At 41.1% G+C, this 26945-nt stretch overlaps 1 protein-coding gene across 4 annotated transcripts; it reads right to left on the bottom strand.

Moving 5' to 3' along the window:
- Positions 1 to 101: 101 nt before the first annotated feature.
- Nipa2 (NIPA magnesium transporter 2) lies at positions 102 to 22937 on the bottom strand. Of its 4 annotated transcripts, XM_036183654.1 has the most exons (8): positions 22536 to 22875; positions 21920 to 22040; positions 13247 to 13460; positions 10398 to 10628; positions 9060 to 9116; positions 6172 to 6262; positions 4136 to 4296; positions 102 to 2343 (listed from the first exon to the last, which is right to left on the bottom strand). In XM_036183654.1, exons 4-8 carry the CDS (start codon positions 10534 to 10536, stop codon positions 1712 to 1714), a joined length of 1080 nt encoding a protein of 359 aa, XP_036039547.1. In that variant the 5' UTR covers positions 10537 to 10628; positions 13247 to 13460; positions 21920 to 22040; positions 22536 to 22875; the 3' UTR covers positions 102 to 1711. The 4 variants fall into 4 exon arrangements, with proteins under 4 accessions (XP_036039547.1, XP_036039564.1, XP_036039554.1 ...); XM_036183671.1 differs by lacking the exons at positions 13247 to 13460; positions 22536 to 22875 and adding an exon at positions 22882 to 22937; XM_036183661.1 differs by lacking the exon at positions 13247 to 13460 and having other exon boundaries at positions 22686 to 22875.
- Between the last annotated feature and the right edge of the window lie 4008 nt (positions 22938 to 26945).

Here is a 26945-nt window from a genome sequence, read left to right on the forward strand (position 1 = left end):
GGAGCCCAGGAGTTCAAGGACAACTTAAGGAACATAGCAAGATCCCTGTCTTAAAAACTCTTATACAAAGAAAAACATCATGGGGCTGGGAAACACCAAAGTCCAAAAGCATTGAGCTTTATTTTACACAGAAAATAAAACATAGGTACTATTCTGCTTACTGTAAACCTGAGTTACATCTTTAACAAGCCTATTATCAAAAAGTTACCTAAAATATTTTTGTTGATATGAAGTCGTAATGGCATCTGTACTCACCCTATGAAGTGTAGATTTTAAAAATTAATGACTATATTATCAAGTGATAGCCCAAATAAAATCCTTGTGTACAAGATTATGTACAACACACTCATTCTCAATGAGGAAACTTTTCATCCTCAAGGGAATGAACATTGGCTTTTTTACATGTGCAAAATAAGACATACAGTACATAAACAGACATACAGTGTATCTATCTATGGGAAAAAACTATTATCTCTGGTATTGGAGTTACACAGGAAGGCTGGAAATGGAGTTCAGTGTCAGAACATTTGTATAGAATATACTAGGGTCCTGTCACTAACACCCAGTACGGCCACAAAGGAGTTACATAGAGGGTGGCAGCAGAGAAAAAAAGGCAAGAGCTCTTCAGAGTGCCAAGAATAAAACAAAGCTATCCCACCCCCTCTACCCTACCCCTGGAAAAGAATAAAACAAAGCTATCCCACCCCCTCTACAAAGATACTAAGCCGCTATGCAATCATGGAGAGGAACAGAAAACAAGCGCAGGCCCAAACTTGAGTTCTTCCTGTCAGTGGGGGCAGGCTGGAGAAGGAGGCTGATTTTTGTTTGTTTGTTTGTTTGGCCAATGCATGACTAAGAAGTAGGCAGGCCTGAAGCTAGAGCGTGCTCCTTACACCGGCCTACCTTTTTTGTACTTGTTCTCATTTTTCTATGAACATTCTTAACAGTTTCCAACCAAAATGTATAAGGTTTAAACTCTTAAGCAAAATAAAAAAGACCGTATTTTACAAACATTTTAAATCTAAGCATTTGGAATCAGAATAAGGACTTCGTTCCAATTTGTTATTTTATCCAAGCATGAGTTTCAATATTTAAGAAACCATGTGAGTCGTCTTTGACATCCCAGAGTTGTTATAAGGGCAGACAGACAATACAGTCCACTGTGACCACATACTGAGAGGACGAAGAGCTCACGACAGGACGACAGAGCTCTAGTCACTACAGACACAGGAAGTACCGAGGCCATCAAATCGCATGGGAAACCAGATGTCTGGGTGACAAATCACCACCTGAGAATTATTTTCTTGGAATCACACACACATATATTTATAATCCAAAAGTCTTAGTATGGTGAGGGATTGATGGGATGAGATCACAAATGTACATTTTAATGTTCATCACGAATGAAAAAAATAAAACATTTTTATAGGCTTAAAATTGTCATTAGTGCATTTAGATTTCTGGAGAATGAATAAAAATGTAAAATACTTTTACAGTAATACAATGTTATTAGAAATTATCCATATACTGAGGTCATTTTAGTGAGCTACCATTGTTTAAATATAAGAAAAGTAATTTCCTGATCCAAATTAGTGAAAACTTAAAAAAGATTGTCTTCAGAGGACATTATTCGAGGACAATTTTTTCAGATACATTCTGATACTCAAAAACCACTATAACAGAATTATAGGTTAAGTTTTCAATCAGATCCTTAAAAAGATGTCAGATTTCCATTTCTACGGGAGATATTTTCACCAGTGTGTTCAATTCCACAGGGTAAACCTTCTTCGTTATTATTAAGAACTTCATACATATTAGAAAGATTGCCATTCACTGCTTTTTCGTCTTTCCGGAAAGATACAGGCAGACTTGCTAGACTAAAACTGACATCTTTAAAGGCATGCAACAAAAATATCCCCACAATGATTGTGAAGAAGCCACTCAGAGTCCCAATGACATCATCAACAGGCATATCTTGCCATTCTTTAAAAAGAATAGCTGAACAAGTCAAAACTGAAGTTGTAAAGAACACGTAATATATTGGAGTCACAATGGAAGTGTTGAAAATGTCCAGAGCCCGGTTTAGGTAATTGATTTGTGTGCTCACACAGACCACAAGGCTGAGCAGCAGAATCCAGGCCAGGGGATGCTGCAGAACAGGCTTTCCAGCCAACAACTCTTTGATGGTGATGCCCAAACCCTTCACACAGGAGACTGAAAATGCTCCAATCACAGAGCAGATTGTTATATACACAAGAATGTTTGTCTGTCCGTGTCGAGGTCCCACCACAAAGATGAATATCAAGGCCACAATGACCACAAATGTTGCAAACACCACAAAACCTAGAGGAAGCAAAGAAAAGTTAGATTGAATCAGAATGCACATATAAAACAAACTCAATAGGAAAGGTATATGTTATCTCCCAATACTGTATCCTCAGATTTATCTTGCCTATAAAATTGATTCCTAGTTGAGTTAATTTTGAAATGTACTTTATGAAATTTGCAAGTTACTAATGGAAGGTAACTCATATTCACAACAAAGAAAGGTAACATGTAACTCCAAGAAAATAATTCTCAGGTGGTGACTTGTCACCCAAAACAAAAATTAGCTTTCTCTTGCTCCTCTAGCACAATCACACCTATACAAATACAACAGAAGTACACACTGGAGGGCTGGGGGCAGAATGCTTGCCTAGCAGTTCAAAGCCCTGAGTTTAATATTTTACCACTTAAAAATACATGGTGTAAAATTAAAACATGCTTCAGAGCTTAAAAAAGTTATACCACTAACATTTTTAAAGTAGTATCTTATGCCTACTTAGGTATTCTAAATCACAAAGCAAGGGGAAAAGATAATCAGGGCAGGGAAGGAAAAGCCAGTGGAGATTAAGTTCAGGAAGTGCCATGGAATAGTCAACATTTTCATCTACAAAACTCTGGAGTTATGAGTTCTCTCCCATCAAAGGGACACACGTGAAAACAGGGCAAGTATTAGAATAAGTAGCAAGTCTTAAATTAAGAGAACCTAAAACCTGCTGAGGTCCTGTATGAGTACGGAGAAGAGGTATACAGCACTATCTGCCAACAGTACAACCAAGTGGGCCAGGCAGAATTCTCCGTGATCCATACTCCACTGCAGAGAGCACACAAATGACCTTTTGCATTTTAAGATGAAAAGGGGCAAAGGGGTGTGAGCATATACCAGTAACCCTAGCAGAGGAAGCAGAACCATGAGGAATTCATGATTATCTTTAGCTATAGCATAAGCTGCAGCTGGCCTACACTACATGAGACCTTGTGTCAAAAAGAGAGAAAGGAAGAAAGAGGTAGAAATAAACTAAGACTAAGGAAAGCTACTCTGCTTCACACTCCATAAATAAAGGATATTTAAAGCAGACGGAAGGAGACAAGGAAAGAAAGATAGCAATAGAAATACTTTATCAGAGATATTTCTGAGTGTGTCAGAAAGTATAAGATAACTCAAATAATACAGCACATCTGAGAAAACTGAAGGCACACGCCTTTAACCCCAGCCCTTGGAAGGCAGAGATAGGCAGATCTCTGAGTTTGAGGTCATCTTAGTGTATATAGAATTCTAGGCAAACCAGAGTTGAGACCCTGTCCTCCCCACCCCCCGCAAAAGAAAGGTTGGATTATACATGTTGCATTGGAATGTGACTCAGTAGCACAGAACACTCACACCCACTGTGGAGCAGTATAAAGGTGAGAGAACAGGACAACTGGTTCAAAGTCTACCCAGGCTGCCTAATGTGCTGGAGTAGAACCAGACAATAAGACCTCTAAGAGGAACTGATAATTTCACAGGAATAACTAAGCAAGTTATAACTAAGCAAGTAAGATAACTATCAGTTGAGGCAAATTTCAAGATATACAAGAAAACTGGGTACAGTGAGGCACATCTAAAATTCCAGGACTTTGAGCCATGGGCAGGGACCATGAGTTGGTGGCCAGCCTGGGCTATAAAGTGAGACCCTGTAGAAATAAAAGGAAGTAATCATAATGTTTAAGAAAAGTTTTATTGTGAGGACAGTATGATGAAATGTATGATGACTACAGTCAAGGAAACCGGATAAAATGTCAAGTTTAGTAACACTGATGAAGCTTTTCTTACCTGGATCACCTAACTTCTGTGACATTTCAGTTAAGGTCTCAATCTCCTCTTCCTTTGGAGCATGAATGACCATAACTGTAGACCCTAGAATACTTAGCAAACACCCAATTTTCCCATGAAGATTAAGTCTTTCATTTAGGAAGTACGACGACAGAATGGCACTAAAAGGAAGAATAAAAGGTTGAACATTTAACTTTTTTTCTCACTTAAAAAAAATAAAAATCAACAGAGTTGCAATGCAGATTACTGAGCTCAAACAAAAATACTTCTTGCTTTTCAACAAAGAAAATGTACATTCAATCAGAAAACTGTAACAAGGACTTCAAGGTTGCTCTGCTAGAAAGCTCTGGACTCTTCACTGGATTTATGAGCATCCAACTAGTAGTAAAAATGTGGGCTCTGCCCCCATTTTGCACTTGTCTCCTTTGCTCAGTTAGTATATCCTGCAATCATCTTAGATTGAAGGAGCAAGTCTGATCAATAACCATGGTTATAGCTGAACTGCCTCTAAGCAAAAGCAATCGCTTACAGTGACAAGGACCCTCCTAATCAATTAGCCTGACCAGACTGATTGAGACTGCTGGACTGTGCATACTCTGGCTCCCTCTGTATCAACTGGGAGCTCCTGTCAGTACCCCAGAAGACAGTAATAAAGACACTGCCTGCCCCCTTGTCTTTCCAGCATAGTAAGCGGACTATACAGTTCCTGTCCTGCCATCTCTATGGCTTCTCTCTCAGACTGGCATTTTGGTATGAGCCACAGAATCTCGTCTAGGACCATCAAAACCTTTGTCCTAAAACTCCTAGAACAGAATTAATCACCTGCTTCACATACATTTAAACTGTGTATTTACCATCTTTTTACTATAAGACCATGAAATATGCAATATAGAGCTAAATTTATGTATTAAAAAATCTATTTCTAAACCAATGCTTCACGTTTACCAAACTTCAATCTACTACTGTTTGCCTTCATTTTAAAATTACATTTATTTATGGCCCCTGCCCCTGGCTCGCTGCCTCTCTCGTGTGGAGCTGAGAAGACAACCGCACAAGTAGGCTCTTTCCTTTGCACAATGTGGGTCCTGGGGATCAAACTAATCAGCAAACTTGGCAGCCAGTGCCTTTTACCTGCTGAGCCATCTTGCCAGCCCTTATGTGTTGATTTAATTGTGTACGATTTGCCTATAATCATCCTAAGTTGCCTGGAAATAGAGAGTCAGGAAACTATGGACTGGGAACATTTAATTATTAGTTTGCCTATAAATTACAAGTTTTTATAACTTAGTTTTTCCCAAACCTAAAAAGAAAGTACAGAATAAACAAGATCATCGTATAATACAAGGAAAGCTAATAATAAAAACATAAAATAATCTTATTTTACATATAATTTATTAGCAAGGGTGTTAAAGTTCTCAACTTCCAAAATAGTAGTAAGAACCCCGACTTCAAACAGGCTTAGCTTTTGGACTAATCACTACAATAACAAAACAGGACAAGCTTTAGGTCGGCCTCGCAAAACAAGTACCTTTGACTAGAGGCATACCACCTCCCCCGAGACTTGACATTCTATAATAAATGAAGCCTATCTGGTACCACAGCATGTGTATACTGAATGGTAAATGTTAGGCAAGTGCAACTTGGAATTTTCTAAAGTGGAAATCACTAACATGCTGGTCCTGAATACAAGCCGAAGCATAAAGTGATTTCTGTCCCACAAATCACTAACTATGCAAAGTGGTAACTTTGAGAAAACATTACAACAGAGTATTAAAAAGTTCTTGCCGGGCGGTGGTGGCTCACGCCTTTAATCCCAGCACTTGGGAGGCAGAGCCAGGTGGCTCTCTGTGAGTTCGAGTCCAGCCTGGTCTACAGAATGAGATCCAGGACAGGCACCAAAACTACACAGAGAAACCCTGTCTTGAAAAAAAAAAAAGTTCTCAAGGTTGTTCAAGTGTACTGACACAGAATCAGATAGCACTTTAGTATTATATAGACTAAAATACCATATCTGCATGTCAAATGTAGACTCTTACCTTACAAGGACACTGAGAGCGCCTAGTGGAGTCACCAGTGTGGCCGGAGCAAACGCATACGCAGCAAAGTTGGCCACTTCACCAGCTCCCACTGCACAGATGAACAAAACACCTCTCAGACAGGAATATAGTTGACTAATTTGAATATACCTACATTTTATGCAATACCTACATATTTCAACTATGTTGTTCAATAACTTCCTTATCGTCTCTCATATATGTATTAGTGCTGTATTTTGCCAATATCTGGTACCCAACTCAAGAAACAAATCTAGTTTTAATTTTAAAAAAATATAATTTATGCTTAAAGGTAATAAAGATATTTGTAAACTAGGGTAACATAATTAAAAGAAGCAGATACTGATATAAAGGTAAATTTCACAAGTCTTTACTGGATCCTTTTAAAAACCCCAACCAGAGACATTAAGGGCCTGAGGATCTATTTTCAACAGAGAATTTTTGCTTTCTGCCAGGTGCACAGGCACTAGCAATTCAGGACAAAGCAAGAAGTTATCCAGCTAGTATACAGTCTATCTCACTCTAAGACAGAGCCTTTCAGAGTTCAGCCCAGAACATGCTATAGTTCCCATTTCTGGCAACCAAAGGCTAATCCTTGTTAGTCCAATTCAGAGGTCCACTATCTCTTACCTACTTCCTCTAGAGCACCAGTTCTCAACCTGTAGGTCATGACCCCTTTGGGGTCACATATCAAATATTTACACAAGATTCATAACAGTAGCAAAATTAGTTATGAAGTAGCATTGACAATAATTGTATGGTTGGGGTCACTATGACATGAGGAACTGTATTAAATGGTCACAGCGTTAGGAAGGCTGAGAACCACTGCTCTAGAGTGCCGCCTCTAGAGCTTTTATCATTCTTGAAACAAAGGCTATTCTTCACTATCACATCAGCTCTTCAGTTCTTTTGAAGGAGGTTTATTTTCCTCCAACTTTGTAACTTGTTTTCAGTGAAAATGTTGATTCATGTATCCAGTACACTTTTACTATGTGCTTTAATATTTAATACTGCTTTCTGTTTGGCTGCTTTTTGCTAGTAGTGGTGGGGAAGTACTTTGTTGTTGTTTTATTTTAATTGCTTTTTTGAGACCAGTTCTCAATCAGAGAAATGATATCACACCTTTTGCTCAGGACCTCCAATGGCTTTCCACCTAACAAAATAAAAATCCTTTCTGTGACCCAAAAAGCCCAACATGACTTGAGGAAGGCCCTTGTTTCTCTGAACCTATCTCCTACTGCCTCTATTGCTCTCACTCCCTTACTTCTGCTGACCTTTCTTTAATGCTTCCTGGGGTTTTAATATTCTAGTGCTAGAGAGCAAATCACTAATTTTACCAGTATAAAAATAACAGTTTACTGACATGGCTCATTGGCCCAGACTTTACAAACTGGTCAGGATCTTTTAAGAACTTGTTTTAGATGTAAACCAAGGCTTGCAGTCTCTGAAGGCTAGAGCCATATTCCAAGGTGGCACACTGACAGGACTGGCTATTGTTCAATGATCTCACTAAAGATAGTTTGCATGTCTTCACAACACAGTAACTGGCTTCCCCAAAAACAAGTAATCCAAGAAAAAAGAGAAAAGCTGCAATTCCATTTATGATGTAGTCTTGGAAGTCATACATCATGACTTTCCTGGATTCTGTGATCATACTGGGCCAGCACTAATTCCATGTAAGAGAGGATTACCCAAAAGTGTGAATACCAGAAGGCAAGAACAACTGGGGGCATCATAGAGAAGGCTATCACATTCACAAGGTCATCACAGTCCTCAGCAAAGTCTGTAGTTACTATTTCCTGCATTTCAAATGTCCTTTCCTCACATGGCCAGATCCCTCACACTTTCAATTGTCTATTACTCAAATACTATCTTTTCAGTAAGGTTTGTCCTTCGTGGTCTATCTACTCTCCAGTTCATACCCCCTTCTAGCTTTGCACCTTCCCTACACACACACACACACACACACACACACACACACACCTCTTTTAACCTACTATTCCTGCTTACTCTCTGCCTCATTTAAAATGTAAGCTGCTTGTCAATAGGTTTTTTTTTTTTTTTGGGGGGGGGTGTTTCCCCTCTTACTAGTATGTCTTCAGCACCAAGAACAATGCCTGGCACACAAGAGATGATCAACAGATAAGCACCTGTTGAATATTCAAGTCTCAGGTGTCTGAAGGACAATTTATTTCACATTTTTAAAAGATTTTGTGTCTGAGAGTTTTACCTGAATGTATGTATGTGCACCATGAGTGTGCTTGGTACCCATGGAGGTCAGAAAAGTGTGTTAGATACCGTGGAACTGGAGTAATGGATGACTGTGACCAACCATATGGATGCTGGGACTCGAGTTCAGGTCCCCAATAAGAAAAAGTGCTCTTAACTACTGAGCCATCATTCTATCCTCTTCACCAAAATAAACATGAACAGTCATATTAAATAGATACCTCCTTTCTAATTTAGACTGAGAGCTAATAAAGGAAAAGAACTAAAAATCAGATTTTTTTTGTTCCTATTAACTTCCACTTACAAATTTTTTTTTTCCTTTTTTGCAGGGGAATCAAAATCTTGGGTGTTTTACATACTAGGCAAGTATTCTACTCCTCCCTACCCCAACACACACACACTTTTTAACCTACTTATCCTGTAAATGTTTTTAATATCAAAAATGTTTTAATCAGATTAGTTTTTTTAAGATCTTATTCAAAATAAACAAGCAATTAACTGAGTTATTTTTTACAGGCTTAAATCTATTTTGAATTTAACTTATAAAAGATATGTTTTAAAATTTACTAATATGAGCTATAACAACATATATATTTTAACATGTAGCTATAATGTTTACTTGAAATGTTCTCTATACATACTTGACAGCAGTCCAGCCCACCACAACCATTCTTTAAGATATGCATGGCCACCTTGACCTGTGAATAAAGAAATATTTCATTTCTTTGGAAGATTATCATTCTCTTGTAAAACCTGTAACAACTATTAAGTAATCACAGATTTAAAAATGTCTGATTATAAGATTTCTTAACATTTCATGATTGCCTTAGAAAAGATATGAGGTTCATGAGAAATCTTCAAAATGTTTACATTAGTACTATACTCTTGAACAAACCTAAACCTTGTAGTTTAAACGGCAGTTTTAATAAATAAGGAAAATGAACCAACAAAAAGTAACACAGCCAGACATAGTAGTGCAATCCCAGCACTTAGAATTCTGTTTCAAGCAAGACAACTACAAGTTGATAGCCAGCCTGTGTTATAGAGTAAGTTCCAGAAGAGCTTGAACTAGACTAAGAAGCTTTCTGGGAAGGAAGGGGTTACAGGAGTCGCTCAGCTTCAAAGGAGTGAGTCTGGATGCAGCCCCACTTGAGAGAGCACTATACAAGGACTGAGGACTGCTCATAATCCAGACTGCCAGGAGACAGTCTACTTTTCCCTTGGTTTTCCACTTGACCAAACTAAATCAAAGCAATGGTACTTCAGCCACTGTCCATAAAAAACAAAGTCAATGGATTTTACAAGCCTATACTTTAGGAATAAAAACAGGAGATGCCTTAGGACCAAGGTTGAAGGACTATAGACAAAAGCTGAGATGCTAATGTTTTCTCCTTTGTCCATTAAGTACTAAGAGACTTCTGTTTTATGTTTTAACATTGCTGAATTAGATCTGAGATAGCACTAAAGTTTACTTACACTGAGTATTCCCAAAAGGTCTTGTAACATATCAGCAATTTGAGGGGAAACAACCTACATCATTCACGTCAATTAGTTAAGTACTCAAGCCAGGCAGGGCCATTCTTTTCTTCATGCAATTTGAAATCATCAAGAAAACCATCTAAGGCAGAAGTCAGACATTCTACTATCATGTACAAAATATCCCAGTCTTCAACAAAAGCCTGGCTCTCTTCATAGATCCTATTTCCTCCTGAGCAGACATAATGAAATTTAAACTCTAATTTGGCACTGGTCCTGTTCCTATTTTGACAGTAACTATAGAAGTGAACAGATAATTACTTTTGACAACTTATTTTTCTCATTACAAAACTGGTATCTGATTATCTAATAAACATTCAGAAATCCCAAACAGTTCAAATGTCCCAATATATTCACAAAGCATGAAGACAGTGCTTCTATACACAATGCAACTTAGTGTGTGAGTATGTATGTACTTCTGATAACTATAGGACATAACTTACCTGCTCTCATGGAGCCTTTTCTGGCAAGTCGCAGAAGGCCTTTTTTTTTCAAAATGAAACTCCCTCCAATGAAAATGCTGGAGGTCATAGCCAATCCCAGACCAATATAAAAGTCATATTTTCCACGCCCCAGGCTCATTTCGTTTGTTACTTAAGTTCCTGTGAGTGACATTGATCACAGAAACTGCTTGTACTGGAGGCAGGATGATTTAGTCTTCAAATCTAAATGATCTGAAATAAAGTGAGATTGTCACAAAATGATTAAGACAGCTCACATAAAATTCAAATATTTACTTCATTTTTGTCCTCATAAAGGAAAAATCTTTATTTACTGTTATTGATTAGAAACACATATACTAATCTAAACTTAGCACTAACTTAATTATGTTTCTTCTTATTATGGCAAGAGACTGGACTGTAATACAAAGTCAAGTTTGGATTAATTTTATAAACTCTAGCTTTGAATTATTTTAACTACTTCCAACCTTTAGTTGATATTCCATAATATAATTTTGCTGTTAGGAAAAGAACAAAAAAATTAAACATAACCATACATAAATCTAGGTTATCAACATACTTATCAACTTCCCAAGCATCCTTATTGAAAAATTCACATAGAGAAACTAAAATTTTTCTCATGCATATATCCCTGGGGCTAGGTGTGGTAATACATGCCTATAATCCTAGCACTCAGGAGGCAGAAGCATGAGGAACTGGAGTTCGAGGCCAGCTTAGACAACATAGGGAGACTCTAGAGAGGCAAGGAGAAGGAAACTGTATGGGTACAGTAGGTTTATACTAACCTATTTAGCCTATCTGGAAACAGGCTGAAAAGAGGCAGTTTTCGCACTATTTTGTTAGCTAAGAATGACAATCTTAACAAAGATACCTACTGAGATATGGAGTGTAATATTGTTAGTCGTTAGAGAACATCAGGACCATGGCACCAGAAGGCTCACTCCACAGCTCTAACAATAAGCATAGGTTTACAATAGATGGTACATTTATTTTCCAAATGAGCCAACTCATGAACTTCACTAATGTAAAAACTAAAGTTTACAAAGCAGAGGGGAAGGAAAACATACTTTCTTCCACCTTCTGGAATCCCAGACTAATGTAACCCAGGTTGGACTTGAAGTAAAAATGCTCTTGCCTCAGAGGACAAGTTTACAGATCAATGCCACCATACTTGACCCCATAACGTCTCTGTTCAAACAGTGTTTATTAGATGTATGCTGCATAAAATGGTAACAGCTTTTTTTGGCTACGTAGCCAATGGCCAAGCACATGCCTAACATGCACAAAGCTTTAGGTTTGATTCCCCAGCAACAGACATACTCATGCAAACATACATACAAAACAAAAATGGCACCCTTTAGTCTTCAACGGGGAGGCAGACAGCACTATAGCATCAATGAACATCCCCACACTGAGTTAGTAGCACTCCAAACAAAGGGAAAGACCAGTGGAGGTTCATTATGACTCCTATACACTTCCATGAGATACTTCTCATCTCACAGATTTGAGGCTACCAGGCCTGCTCTGGAGAGAAAATTATGTGGCAGGTTGCCAGTTTTACATATGGACCTCAAGTTCCACACACTTTGATTATTCTTTATACCCTGCCATCACCATGTGCAATAGCTAATCTTGGTTGTCAACTTTACTGCATCTAGAATCAAGTAAATGCAAGCTTCCAGGCTCTCCTATAAGAGACTTATGTCCTTGATCAGACTATTTGAAGCAGGAAGACCCACCCTAAATATGGGTGACATCATAAGGTGCAGCCTAGATAAAAGAACATGGAAGAAGGAAAGTGGTTTTTGGCTGCTTGCCTTCACTCTTGGCATGTTCAAGTATCTGGGTGTTGGCATTCCTTCACTGGTATTAGAACCAGCTGTGTTGGTTTTTTTTTTTCTCTTAATATATATTTTTAACTAAAATATAACTGTATCATTTCTCTGAACTTCCTTTTTCCCTCCAGTCCCTTCCATGCCACTCTCCCTCTCAAATTGAGAGGTTCTCTTGCAGAGGACCCAGGATCGGTTCTAAGCACTCGTGGTGACTCACAATCATCAGCCACTCTCTTCTGACTTCCATGGGTACAGAAGCACATGCAGTACACATACATACAGGCAAAATACTCACCCCCACAAAAAATAATAAATCTAAAAAAAATTTTAATCCCCTTTTTATATTACATATAAATATAATATATTACATATATTCTTTTTATCAGTTCTGTTCTTTTAGAGAATTTTGACTAATAAACCTTGTGAAGAGCATATCTCACTGAGCCCACTGATCACAACACAAGGAAACATACAGAATTATCACAGCTGACTCAATTTGTGAGCATAATCATGTTTACTCCTATATGCCCCCTAAGACAACTAAATTAAACACTTCACCAGACTTTGTACAGTAAATAAAATTTCCAATATGGGAGCTGAGGATATGGCTTAGTGGTAAAGCCCTAGATTTGATCCCCAGTTCTGCACAAAACCAAATAAAATCCACCAACATGATTTTTACTTATTTATTCTATTTTTTCAAAACTTTAATTTTTTTTTATTATTATTTTTGAGGCTCTTTTTCTGTATCCCAGGCTGTCCTCAAACTTGCATTAAAGCTCCTGTCTTAGCATTTCAAATATTTGGATCACAAGGTAAGGGTGAGCCACCATACCCAGTTCTCATCTAACTTCTGAAAAATAAAGATTTACATGCAGAAACTTAGACCAGGCTGGCCTAGAACTCACAGAGATCCACCTGACTCTGCTTTCCAAGTGCTGAGATTACAGACATGCGACACCATCACCTGGCCACATGAAAGGTTTTAAAACACACCTTCAATGATGAAAAGTTGCAGGAATCTCAGGGCAGAAATCACTACCAAGTCCCAGAAGCAAAGCTGCCCCAATAGTCTAAGGTAATGTCCATCAGGTGAAGGAGAAACAGGTCAGACAGCAGCATCAGTATAACATTCATGAGAGCAGCCATCTATACAAAACATTTCCAGGACGGCTCTGTCAAGGGATTTCTAGTCGTCCCTCTGCAGCTCCTAGATGAACAGTTGGGAGACTGTCAGGCTCTAATTACAACAGGTACATGTAAGAAAAGAAATAAGCTAGACAACCTAAGGTACTGCTCTCTTCATATGCCCAAACACTCGTACCTTAAGTTTACATGTAATTTCCTCATGCTCTGTCTGACTGTAACCACCAGTTAGAGACGGAAATACATGCAGGGAGGGAGGAAGTAGGGCTTGTGGACAAGATGGACTTCTTAAAAGGACTTCTGCTGACACTATTCCTATCACCGTCTACATGCTTGGTTTACTTGTTTATGAGCAAGTCACCTAAGATCCTAGGCAAATTATTGGCCTTTGAAGTCCACAGCTTTCTGGCAGCTACAAAGTATGCTTCACGTTTTTTAGATCAATACAGATGAATAGAATGAATGTTAACTGACCCTAAAAAAAATAATAATAAAGCTGCCTATTCTGGAGTGGGCATTAATAGCTAATAAATAGCTTCATCATCTCAATCAGCACTGTAACATGGAACCAAACTGTGAGAGCCTATAAGCTTGAGAACTGAAAAATATCAAAGTAAGCTAGGAAGTAATAACACTGGACGTGAGTCTGGGAAAAAGGTAAGTAAAAACCTAACTATCACACACTCCTGTCTCATAACAAGGAGGAAAGTGAAGACTCACAGCTGAGGTTGTCCTCTAATTTCCATATATACATCAAAGAATACATTCACAGACCCCAAATACACCACACACACAGACAGACACACACACACACACACAAATATACACACAGACATAAACACACACACACATAGTCAGACAGACAGACACGACACACACACACACTCTTAAGCACAAGTGACCAATAGACAAAAAAAAAAAAATGTTTGACATCCTTAGCCATCAGGAAAACACCAATCAAAACTGCACTGAGATTCCATCTGAACCCAGCCAGAATGGCCATCAAGAAAACAAATGTGGGGGAGGGTGCAGGCAATAAGGAAAACATATTCATGGAAATGCAAACTAGAACAGCCTGTTTGTATCTGTATGAAAGTACTTCCAAAAGCTAAAAAAGAGTATATAAAATCTAACGACACTATTTACGGGCCTTCCCTGAAGAAACTGCCAGAATGCAAAATTATCTTCACATACATGTTTATTACAGCACTGTTCACAAGTCAAAAAATACCAACAGCCAATGCCTATCAAATGGATGAACAGAGAAAAATGTGTCCTACACACCTGGGCTTTTATTCAGACATAGAGAACAAAATCACATCATTTGCAGGGAAAATGATGGATGAAGCTGGAAATCACTGTTAAGCTAAACAAACTAGGCTCATAATGACAAATATTTAATTTTTTATGTGCAATATAGATCACATACACACACACACACACACACACACACACACACACTTTCTACTTGGAGAAAAAATGAAGACAAGGGAATAGGGAGCAAAAGAGGGTAATAAGAGAAAAAAAGATGTCATATTTTCTCTTATATGTGGAATCTGTGTTTGTGGGTGTGGGATGAAGACAGAATTATTGGGGGCGGGAGGGATCAAAAGGTAAGGAGAGGGATGACTACAGACGATGACAGAGTAAGAATATGAGTAAAGTATAATGTACTTACATGAAAATGTGATAATAATGACGCCTATTAACGCACATACTAACGAAGTTAGTGATGATAAAAAACATGACATGAAAGGAGACAGGATTATTTGACAAGAACATTGGGAAGGGTGATAGACAAGAGAGGAGACAGGGGTATAAAATAAAGTACATTTCTGCATAGAAAAGTTCTAATTAAGTCCATTATTCTACAAAACTAATGTGTACTTAAAAGATCAACAGCACTGCAAGTCTGAGATGAGCCTGGGATAGTGAGACCTTGTCTCAAAAATAAGACGTCCTTTTGTGACTCACCGCTTACTTGCGGAAGAACTGCCCCGAGCACCCCGCAGCTGTTACACTTAGCTAGCACCTAGGCTCAGAAGAGGAGGCACAAAAATTTTTAAGACGCATTAGTGATGGACAACTCCAAGGAAATAGCATCTTTAGACATAACAAGGCTGATACTAACATGAATTCACAGAGACTGTGACAGCACACACAGACTTCAAGTTCAAACCAGACAAAATCTCAGCACTGAGAAGAGAAAGTGGACACCAAGTCCCATTCCCCCACCAAGAGCAATTTATAACTGGTACCTATTAAGAAAGGGAACAGGTTGGGGATTTAGCTCAGTGGTAGAGTGCTTGCCTAGCAAGCCCAAGGCCCTGGGTTCGGTCCTCAGCTCAAAAAAAAGGGAACATCAGTTTTCTCCAATGGAGTGACACTGGGTATATCAACCACACTCCAGAAGTCAGCCAATGCAAAACAGACTCCATGCTTTCTGTGTGCTTTTTGGTTTATTTTTTTTCCCTTACTAATTTTCTTTTTATTTTGTTTTTTGTTGTTTTTAAAAGAGGGAGAGAGAAAATGAAAACATGAAGTTGGGGGATCTAGGGGGAGTGGAAGGAGGGGGGAGAAACGATCAGAATATAAGATAGATATATACACATACACAATCTTAGTTAGGGTTTCTCATGCTGTGATAAAACATTAGAGCCAAAAGGATCCTGGGAAGGAAACAGTTTATTTCACTTATAGATCCACATCATAGTCCATCACCAAACAAAGTCAGGGCAGGAACTCAAGGCAGAGCAAGGACTTAAGAAGCCTGGAGGAGTGCTAACTAGCTTACTCAGCCTGCTTTCTCACATGACCACCAGCCCCAGGGGTGCACGGCCCCCAATGAGCCAGGCACTCCCACATCAGCCACTGATCAAGAATACTCGCTAGCAGCTGACCCACTGACCAATCTAGTAAGGGCACTTTCTCATTTGAGGTACCCTCTTCCAAAATGATGCTAGCTTGTACCAAGATGACATAAAACTAGGCAGCATGGTATGAAACAAACAAAAACAACACTAATATTATGTGCTGCCTTGACTGACACCTGATATAATGGAGAACTTTGACTGTCTCACCACAGACTCCCCTCCATACTGCAGAGCTAAACCACCTTTATCACAGCAGCCAGGCAGTTTAGTTTACACCATGTAGTGAGCTTCACTGCTCTGCCAGCCTAAGAAATTATCAACTCACGCAGTCACATCTCTCTCAGGAACAAGGTACTTCTCTAATTAAAAAGCCTGCCTCCCACAGTTCTTTATTATGACTATCACACCCAAGAGACCCCGCATGCTGTATGCAGTGTGCTCTTTCTCTGGTTTGAGTACAGGAAACTAAGAAACTACTTTATATGCCTAGTGCCATGGTCAACCCTGCAACCAATAAGGTAAAGCGGTGATTAAAATAATGCATTTTAAGTCCAAATGAGATCATTCATTTTGATAGTTTAGTGGCTGGTGGCTGAAGACAAGCCTCCCCCTCCTCTCCCAACTGGTATATTTCCAGAAGTAAACAAACTGAAAAGGCAACCTTAATTCCAGAAAGTCATTCATTTTATCCTAAGAGCAACAAAAGTTAATTGCTCCTATTTTTATTATGCCTTACATATGAATTTCCTTCACAAGTTTCATGATACTGTTTGCTTTGGAGCCTGTCCTGGACTAGCTCTGTAAGACCAGGCTGGCCTCAAACTCAGAGATCCACCTGCCCCTGCCTCCTGAGTGCTGGGATGACAGGTGTGCACCACCACCGCCTGGCCCCTTTTCTTTTCTACTAACCAAACATAGAAAGTAAGAGGGCTTTGGGGGCAAGTTGACTCAATCATGTACACGTGGTTTTAAAAAATTCTCAATACTGTTCTGTTTTTGAAGACAAACTTTAAAAAATTATTTAAATAATTATTTTATGTTTAAGTGTTTTGCCTACATGTATGTATGCATGTGTGTTGCTGGTGCCCTCGGAGAGGGTACCAGGTCTCCTGAGACAGGAGCTTCAGATCACAGATGGCTGTGAGTGCTGGGCCTCTGTAAGAGCAACAAGTGCTCTTAACCACTGAGCCAAGCCTCCGACCCCAGAAGATAAACTCTTCATCTTCAAACTCACAAAGTTCCTTAAAGGCAATTACTTTGGTTATCTATGGTGGTTATCCACAAAAGCACTCATTTGTGACAGCAAATTTGGTTTGAATGACTTTCTAGAATTAAGGTTGCCTTTTCAGTTTGTTTACTTCTGGAAATATACCATTGGGAGAGGAGGGGGAGGCTTGTCTTCAGATTCTAAGGCAGCCACCAGCCACTAACCTATGAAAATGAATGATCTCATTTGGCCTTACAGTTTAATAATAGGACATATGTGTGACTACCCCAGAAGAAATGAGTCGCTTTGCCAGTCTGTGGTCTGGTATTAAGTACTCTGTTCCTACTCTCTGTAACTGAAGGTAAACCACAGCTGAAAGCACATGCCACAGACATATGTAAGACAGGGTCCAGCTTACAGAGAGCTGAACAAGAAAACATAGGGGGTATGAAAGATGGTTCAGCAAATAAGAGGACCCAAATTCAACCCCCAGTACCCATGTTTCAAAAAGCTGGGTATGTCCTCATCAGTACCTATAATGCCAGTCCTGGGAATAGGAAGAAGCCAGAGAAACAGAGGATTGCTCAGGCTTGTTTGTTGCCAGCACAGCTACAGGTTGAGTGAGATAGCAATTAACAAAGCAGGACACCCAACACCTTCCTCAAGCTTCCACATGTGTACCCACATACACAGAGCATATTTGGTACATTTCAGGGCTGAGAGTAAGGCTCATCAGCCTGTGTGCAGCCTGGGTAGAAAGGGAAAAGCAAATTTGCTAAATTTAACTTCAACTAGATTTCCAAGCAAAAGATGATGGGGAACCTACCCTGTCTGTTTCTCAGGAGGCCTCAAACAGAATGGCCCCCAACTGTTACTATCATGTACATATGAGATTGTTTAGTAAATATACTGAGCAGTTATTTATGTGCTAGGCACTGGAGTTCAAAAGCCCAGGGAACCCTCAATCAAAGGTTCCCATGTTCGAGGACCAAACAGTAGAAAATGAAAAATAGCTGGACGGTGGTGGCGCACGCCTTTAATCCCAACACTCAGGAGGCCAGGTGGATCTTTATGAGTTGGAGGCCAGCCTGGTCTACAAAGTGAGTTCCAGGAAAGGCACAAAGCTACACAGAGAAACCCTGTCTCGAAAAACCAAAAAAAAAAGGTGAAAAATAATAAATTCAATTTTTGTTTGTTGACACAGGGCTTCAATGTATGGCCCTGACTGGCCTAGAACTGGATTTGTAAACCAGGCTGGCCTTAGACTCACAGAAATCTACCTGCCTCCACCTCCCAGTGCTGGGATTAAAGCAGTACACCACCACACCTACTCCAATAAATTCAAATCTTGTTTTGTTTTGAGACAAAGTCTCTCTATCTAGCTGTGACTGTCCTGAAACTTGCTATATAGACTAGGCTCATCTCAAACTCTACCTCTGCCTCCCAAGTGCTGGAATTAAAAGCATGCACCATCATGCCAGGCTAAATTCAATTCTTAAGCACATTTTTAAACTTCCATTAAATACAAACTTTTAAACTTCCACTAAATACAAGTATTTGCAAAGTAAAATACATCTTGAAAAATCTAATAAACTTGATCTGCTTTCACTTATACTACAGAGAACATGTATTTTAAGGAACAGGAGGTGGGTATGGTAATATTCTAATATATACACAAAAAGCCTACATTGAGACTTTCTTTTTTTTTTTTGGTTTCTCAAGATAGGGTCTCTCTGTAGCTTTGGAGCCTGTCCTGGAACATGCTCCGTAGACCAGGCTCCCTCGAACCCACAGAGATCCACCTTCCTCTGCCTCCTGAGTGCTGAGATTAAAGGCGTGCACCAATACTGCCCAGCTCATTGAGACTTACTTTACAAAATGACAAACAGGAAACTCCATCACCAAAATTAGCAAACTTAAGAATAACACCAACTCAAGTATATATATACTGTTTTAAAGTTGGCATTTTTTCCTATTTCTTTTCCGTAAGGGCTTGAGAAGATATGTGGAAGAGGCCAGAAATGAGGAAACAGCAGACATTCACTAATGCGTCATGCACCAGCAGGTTGCAGCAGACCCAGGGCTCAATCCCAGTCCATCCTTAGTTCTCCCCTTTTCCCAGTGGATGCCCCAGTCACAACAGGTTGACAGCTCCCCAGAGTTCCGTGTAGTTACCTTCTCACCCCATGTTTTCCTCCTCCTACTCTGACAATGCTGTCACCACCCTTAGCAACCAAAATGGACAAAATAGGTATTCCACCCGTAGGGCAGGTCTGGTATCAGCTCTGCACCTCCATGTCTCATGGCCCTAGTCCAATTTAAACCATACAATGCTGTCAACTGGACTAGAAAACATCTTTGCCAATCTTATTCTCCTGCTTAAAAACTTAGGAGTTAGGGTGTAGTGCACGGATAACAGGGGCAATAAAATAAAATAAAAAACACCTCAGAATGATTACCCACTATTTACCAGTCTTCATTTTCTAACCCAGTAACTAAAACCCTTCATTTTTCCCAATCTAATTCTTAAATCTTATTTCCTAAAACTATGTTTCACATACCTTGTGCTCTCTCCAAGGCCAGGGTACTGCCACTCTAACTTAACTTCTGTTTACTTACTCTGCCTACACTGCAAAGGGCCCAATCAAAAAGTGCTCCTATAAGCAAGCACTGCCTGAATTCCAGAAGCCAAATCAATTACCATGGTTTATGAATCCCCTAGTCTTCAGACTGTACCATTCTGGATTTTCTAACCTATATTAATATTACTTTTATAGAACCTAACCTCCTTCACTGTGGCTTGCCTAACACATTTACTTAAACAAAGATGTTCTGAGTACATAATGTATTTATGAACAGGGAAAAAACTGACCAAAACTCATTTTCATGACAGTTACATCTCAGGAGGAGGCAGGGTAAAACAATAAATAAAAGGACATCACAAAGTGGTAAGTGATGTGGTGGGAAAAAAAGCACATTATGGGGGCTAAAGAGCTAAGAGAAGACAACTTGATGAGGTAACACTGAGCAGACTTGAAAGGGATAGAAAAAGAACAAATCAGCAATACAAATGCAAGCTCTGATATAAGAGCAGATATGCTGTTTTCTGAGAAAGGAGAGACTATTCTGGTTGATCCTAAGTGAGCAAAGTTAGGTGGGCTACCATAGTAGAATAACATTATGTGTCAGACCATGTGGGAGCCCCTATAAGCAAGACACAAAGCCAAAAGACAGAAAACACACCTGCAATCCATTTATTTTTCTGCCAGACCACAAGTTACTTTTACCTACAGTCATCATAGAACTTTATACAAATGTTAACTTTATAAATTTATTTACACAAAATTAATACAATTGAGTAAATACAAAATGCTATAGCTGGGCATGTTTTAATCTAAAATACATGCTTAGATCTACAATACAGAAGTACTCTTTCTAGTTTATCAAGTAGGGACTTTTAAAAATCTAATACAATTTTTATTAACTATAATTTTCATGTTATACATTAAATTTCACAACTTATTCTCCTGTTACTTTGCATCCTTTGACCTAATTCTCTCATTTACCCCACCATCATCACCGTGTCCCTCTACAGAGAAGTTCTTGTGTATATCACGACATACATCGATAAAATAAGTCATAAGCTTATTTTGTATTTTCTATTCCAATTAGTCATGTGTAAATCATTTTATATCTTCAAAAACAAGCGGAACTGTTTTTTCTTATGGCTACTAACAATTCCTTTACACAATTATCAGAAGATAGCACTTCTACTTTACAGCCACAGAAAACATCCCTCACAATGCAGGCACTCGGGAGAGGGTCACTCAGGAAACTGACTCTGCTATTCCTGACTGCTACATCTTGCCTTAAAATTTTAGAGTTTGTTGTTGTTGTTGTTGTTTTTAAAATAAGACAAAAGGGTCTCCTCATGTAGTCCAGGCTGGCTTTGATCTCAAAATAAATCCCCCTGTACCAGCCTCCTGCATGCTAGAATTACAGACTTGTACAGAGCCATATCTGGCTCTAAAAATTCAGTTAAGGCGTATCTTCTACATGGTTTTTAATCGCTATCTAAAGCTTTTAGTAGCCTTAACTTCACATTCAGCTAATTTTTCTTGTGTGTGCTTGCCAGCACGTGGCAGGGGGGATTCCCATGTGAGACCACATCTGTGGAAAACATCGTGTCCTCCGTCAATCTCCACCTTATTTTTCCAGATGGGGTCTTTCAATGAACCTGGCGCTTACTGCTTCAACAAGACTAGCTGGACAGGTGTGTTCTGCTGGATGTCGTAGGAGGGTGATCAGAGGTAAGCACTTGACCAACTGAGCCATCTCCCCAGTTCCTTGGCTAATAATTTAAAACCCATATTTATAAATACTACAGAACCCAATCTCCAACCTAACTTAGCAACACTGTTAGAAATTAAAGTTTTAACTTACATGTAAGTTTAATGTGGTCTTTCTTTTTAAAAGCAGAGATGACTTATTCATTCTCATTTTCATGGAAATGCTATCCTTTATTCCCATGTAAAGTATTCAACCATGGCAGAGTAGTTCCACCCTGGAAAGGAAATATGAAAGTAGGTGAAATGACTGAAAATTACTAAATATTTTTAAAAATAAAGATACTGGCCTCCATGTTCTTTTCATTTATCAAGTACTATAAAAACCACAGCTGACTGGAATGAAAAGACCTCTGCTCTTCGACTTCCTCTTCTAACTTTAAAGTACCAAATGGGCACATGACATAGAATCTCAAGAAACAGAACTTAAGACGTAGTCCTAAACTAAATGTCTTGACACTATAGCAAGGGCATGAAAGAGACATGGACCCAAAACATTGCGTTTTGTGTAACTGCACGAAAACTAAGATATCATCGACCCTACTAAGTACTAGGGAATTAAAACAAGCATGATCAAAACGTTATAGCAAGCTGAAACCATCTTCTAAAAACCATGAAGGCAAATAAAACTGATATACAGAACTTCTCGAGCACGCGACCGGACAGGGCCAACCAGCCAGACTTCCGCCGGATTGAATGGCAATCCGACTCACCGTGGACTTCCTCACTGCGGATCACTAGGGAAGCTGCGTCCACCTCCGAACACGCCAAAAAGAAAGTCGCCCCGGGGACCTTTCTCGGACCTCTGACGGCCGAGACTGGCCACAGCTCAGCCCTGGAGCGTGCATACAGGAAGTAGCTACCTTAGGGCAGTCGCAGGCCAGCGGGCGATGCGGCTCCCTCCGGGACCCGACCCAGGTGCCCGCTCACACCCCCACGCAGGCGGCTCGCTTCTGCGCGCACACGGCCACCGCCTCCGGCGACGTCCCGCGGGAAGTTCCTGCATCCGGGACTGCAGTGAGCGCCGCCTCCTCCATGGGAGAGCCAAGAGGAGCCTACCTCGTACAGCCTTCGGCGGCACGCCGCCAGCACCAGAGCAGCCGCCGAGAACCTGGACGCAGCTTAGTGACGTAAGCAAGCGCGTCCCCAGCGAGCTCAGCTCAGGCCCCGCCCCCGCTGGCCTGGCGAGGATCAGAGGATCATCGCTCTGCGGGGACAGCGATCTGGAGGAGACTGGCGTCTTGGGAGGCGGCTTTTGACCACCGATTTATCTAAAAGCAGGCCCTATGTGCCTCGTATTTAAAATATGATTTCCTGGGAGCGTTCACGTGGGACCTTTGGGGCTGAGGCTGTCGGTTTGACCGCAAAGGGCGGAAGTGGGAGGGACAAGGAGGCAAATTAACAGGGAAAGGGCAAGTGGTTGATTTGGTAAGGTTTGTGGTTTGGTAAAGCTTGTGGAGGAGCTTGTGATTTGCTAAGAGCTGGTCTTGCCACATTTAGGAGTTCTTTTTCACGAGATGCACATGAAACCCAGTACTAAGCTTTCCTCGGCTGCTTCTGGATTGAAAAAGTCATTGAGGCCTGCTGAAAACCCTTACCTACAGGTGTTGTTAGGGTCGGCGTACAAAACAGAGAGCTTCACTCCGATATCAGGTCACAAATGAAGCTTTACTTTAACACGAGCTCGTGGGACACCAGCGCAAGGAGTAGCTGGTGACCCTGAGTTTGAGGCTCACAGGCCTTTTATGAGGCAGTTTTACCAGGGCAGGGGAGTGGGGTCACCCCAGTGCAGACACCTGGACGCCAGATGTCTCCACGGTCTTTCTCAGAGTCTGGGTAGGTAAACAAATTCCAAGCTTATCTAGCAAGGGGTTATTTGGCAAGCATTCTTCCCAAGCAATTTATCTTGCAAACGCAACCGCAGGGGTCATCCTGCAAGCATCCTGTTAGCATAGCATGATGGGCTAACTTTTCTGGTATGGGGTGTGGGGGCAGAGTGCAGTATTTTCCACTGAATCTGCAATTAGCAGAGCTAGTGGGGGGGGGGGGCTTTGTTTCCCTTACAATGGCCCTTTCATTCCACCCTTTCTCTTGTGCCGACCTTTAATCCTAAAGGTCACTGCCAGATACCGGCTGGTATCGTTGTCTCAGGACCATCATCTTAACCTCATTTACCTGGGATCTTACAAAAGCCGAGATTCGATTGAGGATACATGGTCCAATCATGAGGATAAGAATTAATACAACAAGTGGTCCTGTGATGGCTGACAATAATGTAGTTAGCCATGGGGATTGATTATACCATCTCTCAAACCAGCTTTGAGAGCCTTGTAAGTTTTTTTTTTTTTTTTTTTTTGGCATCTAATCTTTTTTTAAAGTTTTGTCATTGATTCCCTTATTACATCCGTATTTTTTCCATTATATTTATAAGTTCCCTTTTTATCCTGACAGACGGCTGGCGATCTAGGGTTCCTAGGGTCAGTTGTAGGGATATCCCAGTCATCTGACCCTGCTGCTAGCTGGCAGAGGTCCGGGTGCAAGTTAGGCCACCAGCCCCACAGTGGGTGCTGATTAGAGGTAATTTTTTATATAATTTTCCCTTGGCCTGATATAACCTGCCAAGTCTGAGACACTGGTTGATGTGGGTTACTTGCGGTTGCACTGGCGACGAATCCAAAGCTTAAGAGGATTGTCAGTCCATTCCGCAGTCCAGGAGTCTTTTGGCACTTTGGCTGGCTTGAGGTGGGAGGCATGGATCCAGGCGGCGATCTCGTCCACCTTGACCGCCGTTGGAGTGGTCAGCAGGACTTGGTATGGTCCCTTCCACCGGGGTTCCAAAGTCTGATGCTGGTGTCTGCAGACGTATACGAAGTCCCCCACGTGGAACTGATGGGCAGCGCTGTCCCCGCCGGGTTGGTATGCAGCGGACAGTTGCTTCCACAGTGTATGCTGGACAGATGCTAAGGCTTGCAGCCTGTCAGACAGAGGGGAAGGCATGATTTCTCTTTGCTGGAGGGTTAGGTTCTTAACTGGGGGTGCACACCCAAGGAGCAGTTCAAAGGGGGTAAGACCCATGAAGGAAGGGGTATTTCTAGCTCTAAAGAAGGCATAGGCATACGGTAGGAGCATCGTCCAATCTCTAGAGCCAGTCTCCATGGTCAATTTGGTTAAGGTCTCCTTAATTGTTCTCCTGTCCTGAGCTCTGGGGTCTATAGACATAATGTAATTTTTAATTAATCCGCAGTACCTTTGTAAGTCCCTGACTTACCTGGGCCACAAAAGCTGGTCCATTATCTGACCCTATTACCTGCGGTAACCCGAACCGAGGGAAGATGTCTTTTAAGATTTTTGTTTGTTTGTTTGTTTGTTTTGGCAACCACGATCACCGTTTCTCTCTTGGTAGGGAAGGCCTCTACCCATCCTGTAAAGATATCTGTAAGCATTAGCAGGTACTTCAGGCCATACTTAGCTGGCTTTACCTCGGTGAAGTCTGCTTCCCAATGCTGGCCAGGGCGGGTTCCTCGTAGCCTTTTTCTGGGGGCCAGTTTCCCAGGATATGCATTTTCCTGCTGGCAGGCCCGGCAAGCAGCTACCATCTTTTTTGTCATTTGTTTCTTTTCAGATGGGGAGAGGATCTTATCTTTTGTAGTCAGCTGGATCAATTTTCTGCTGCTCAGATGGGTTAATTTGTGGATCCTTTCCAGAGTGTCTTTTAGAAGTTCTGGGGGTGGAGCCTCTTTAGGAGCTGAATCCTCCGGAGTCGTTTGGATAAGTAGGCGACGGGCCTTTTTCAGGGTCCAAGAGCTTGCGCTAGTACACCAACCGCCACCCCCTTTTTCTCGTGGGGGTACAGGGTGAAGGGCTTATTCACATCAGAAAGGGCGAGGGCAGGTGCCGACAGGAGTGTCTTCTTCAGCGTCTCGAACATTGTCTGGTGTTTTTCTTGCCAGACAAAGGGTCCCCCCCCCCCACAGCCGGAACTGTTGTGGGTTTTAAGGTGACCATAACGGGTGGCTGTTCTACTGCCAGTCCAGGTCCCCCCTGTCTCTGCCCAAGCCTCCGGGAACCTGTGGGTCCATTCTTTATTTCCCAGTCCTGTGGGGACCATAGTCAGTTGGGCCGCGGGGATGGTGGTCCCATATAGCCGATATTCCTCTGTTGCTGGGAGTTCTTTCCCCAAGTTGACTGTTCTCTGAGTGGTCCAGGGTCTCTCTCTATTCCCGTTGGCCCCTTGGACTAGAGACTTGCGGGAAGATAGTGGCCTGAGTGGTTGTTGTATGGCTGAAAAGACTGCCCCCATATCTATTTTAAAGTCGACTGGGGTCCCCTCCACTTCAAAGGTTACCCGGAGCTCGGGGAGGGGTTCCAAACCCTGACTTTCTCAGTCCTCAAGGACCAAGACTGACCGGCCTCGTCTTTTTTGTTTTGTTTTTTGTTTGTTTGTTTGTTTGTTTTTTTGACTAAATCTCTCAAACTCAGTCCCTGCAAACCATCTAATCTCTGTAACTTGTGTCTTATGTCTGCAGCTGACTGTCCTATAAAGGCCATCGCTACCGCCCCTTTCTTTTCTTCAGACTGTGGATCGAAAGGCGTATACCTCCTGTATGTTTTTATGAGCCTTTCAAGGAAGGCAGAGGGGGTTTCGTCAGGCCCTTGGAGAACCTCATCTACCTTAGCCAAATTAGTGGGCCTTCTGGCTGCCGCATGGAGACCCGCCATTAGAGTCTGGCGATAGAGGGACAGATGTTCCCTACCTTCCAGAGTATTCGGATTCTACGTTGGGCACCGCAGGGGAAAGTGCTTATCAATGAGATTGGGGAGCTGAGTTGGCCGCCCGTCCGGTCCAGGGACCAACTTCCTAGCTTCCAGGAGGATGCGTTCCCTTTCTTCTGTGGTGAAAAGGACCCCCAGAAGTTGCTGACAATTGTCCCACGTAGGCTGGTGGGAAAACATGATGGACTCTAGGAGTCCAGTTAGGCAGGAGGGGTCTTCAGAAAAGGGTGGGTTATTATTTTTCCAGTTATATAAATCTGAGGAAGAAAATGGCCAGTATTGGAGGGCAGGCATGTCCCCTCCAGCCCCATCATCAATAGTTCCCCCAACGGGGCGTAGGGGCAGTGTGA

This window comes from Onychomys torridus, chromosome 1, assembly GCF_903995425.1.
Source record: "Onychomys torridus chromosome 1, mOncTor1.1, whole genome shotgun sequence".
Classification (NCBI taxonomy): Eukaryota; Metazoa; Chordata; class Mammalia; order Rodentia; family Cricetidae; genus Onychomys; species Onychomys torridus.

Coding starts and splice junctions, on each gene's coding strand:
- Nipa2 (XM_036183671.1), bottom strand. CDS start 10,536: ATGAGCCTGGGGCGTGGAAAATATGACTTTTATATTGGTCTGGGATTG. Junction 6,263..9,059: donor GTGGGCTGGACTGCTGTCAA/GTATGTATAGAG, acceptor TCATCTGTGCAG/TGGGAGCTGGTGAAGTGGCC. Junction 4,297..6,171: donor GCTCTCAGTGTCCTTGTAAG/GTAAGAGTCTAC, acceptor TCTTCCTTTTAG/TGCCATTCTGTCGTCGTACT.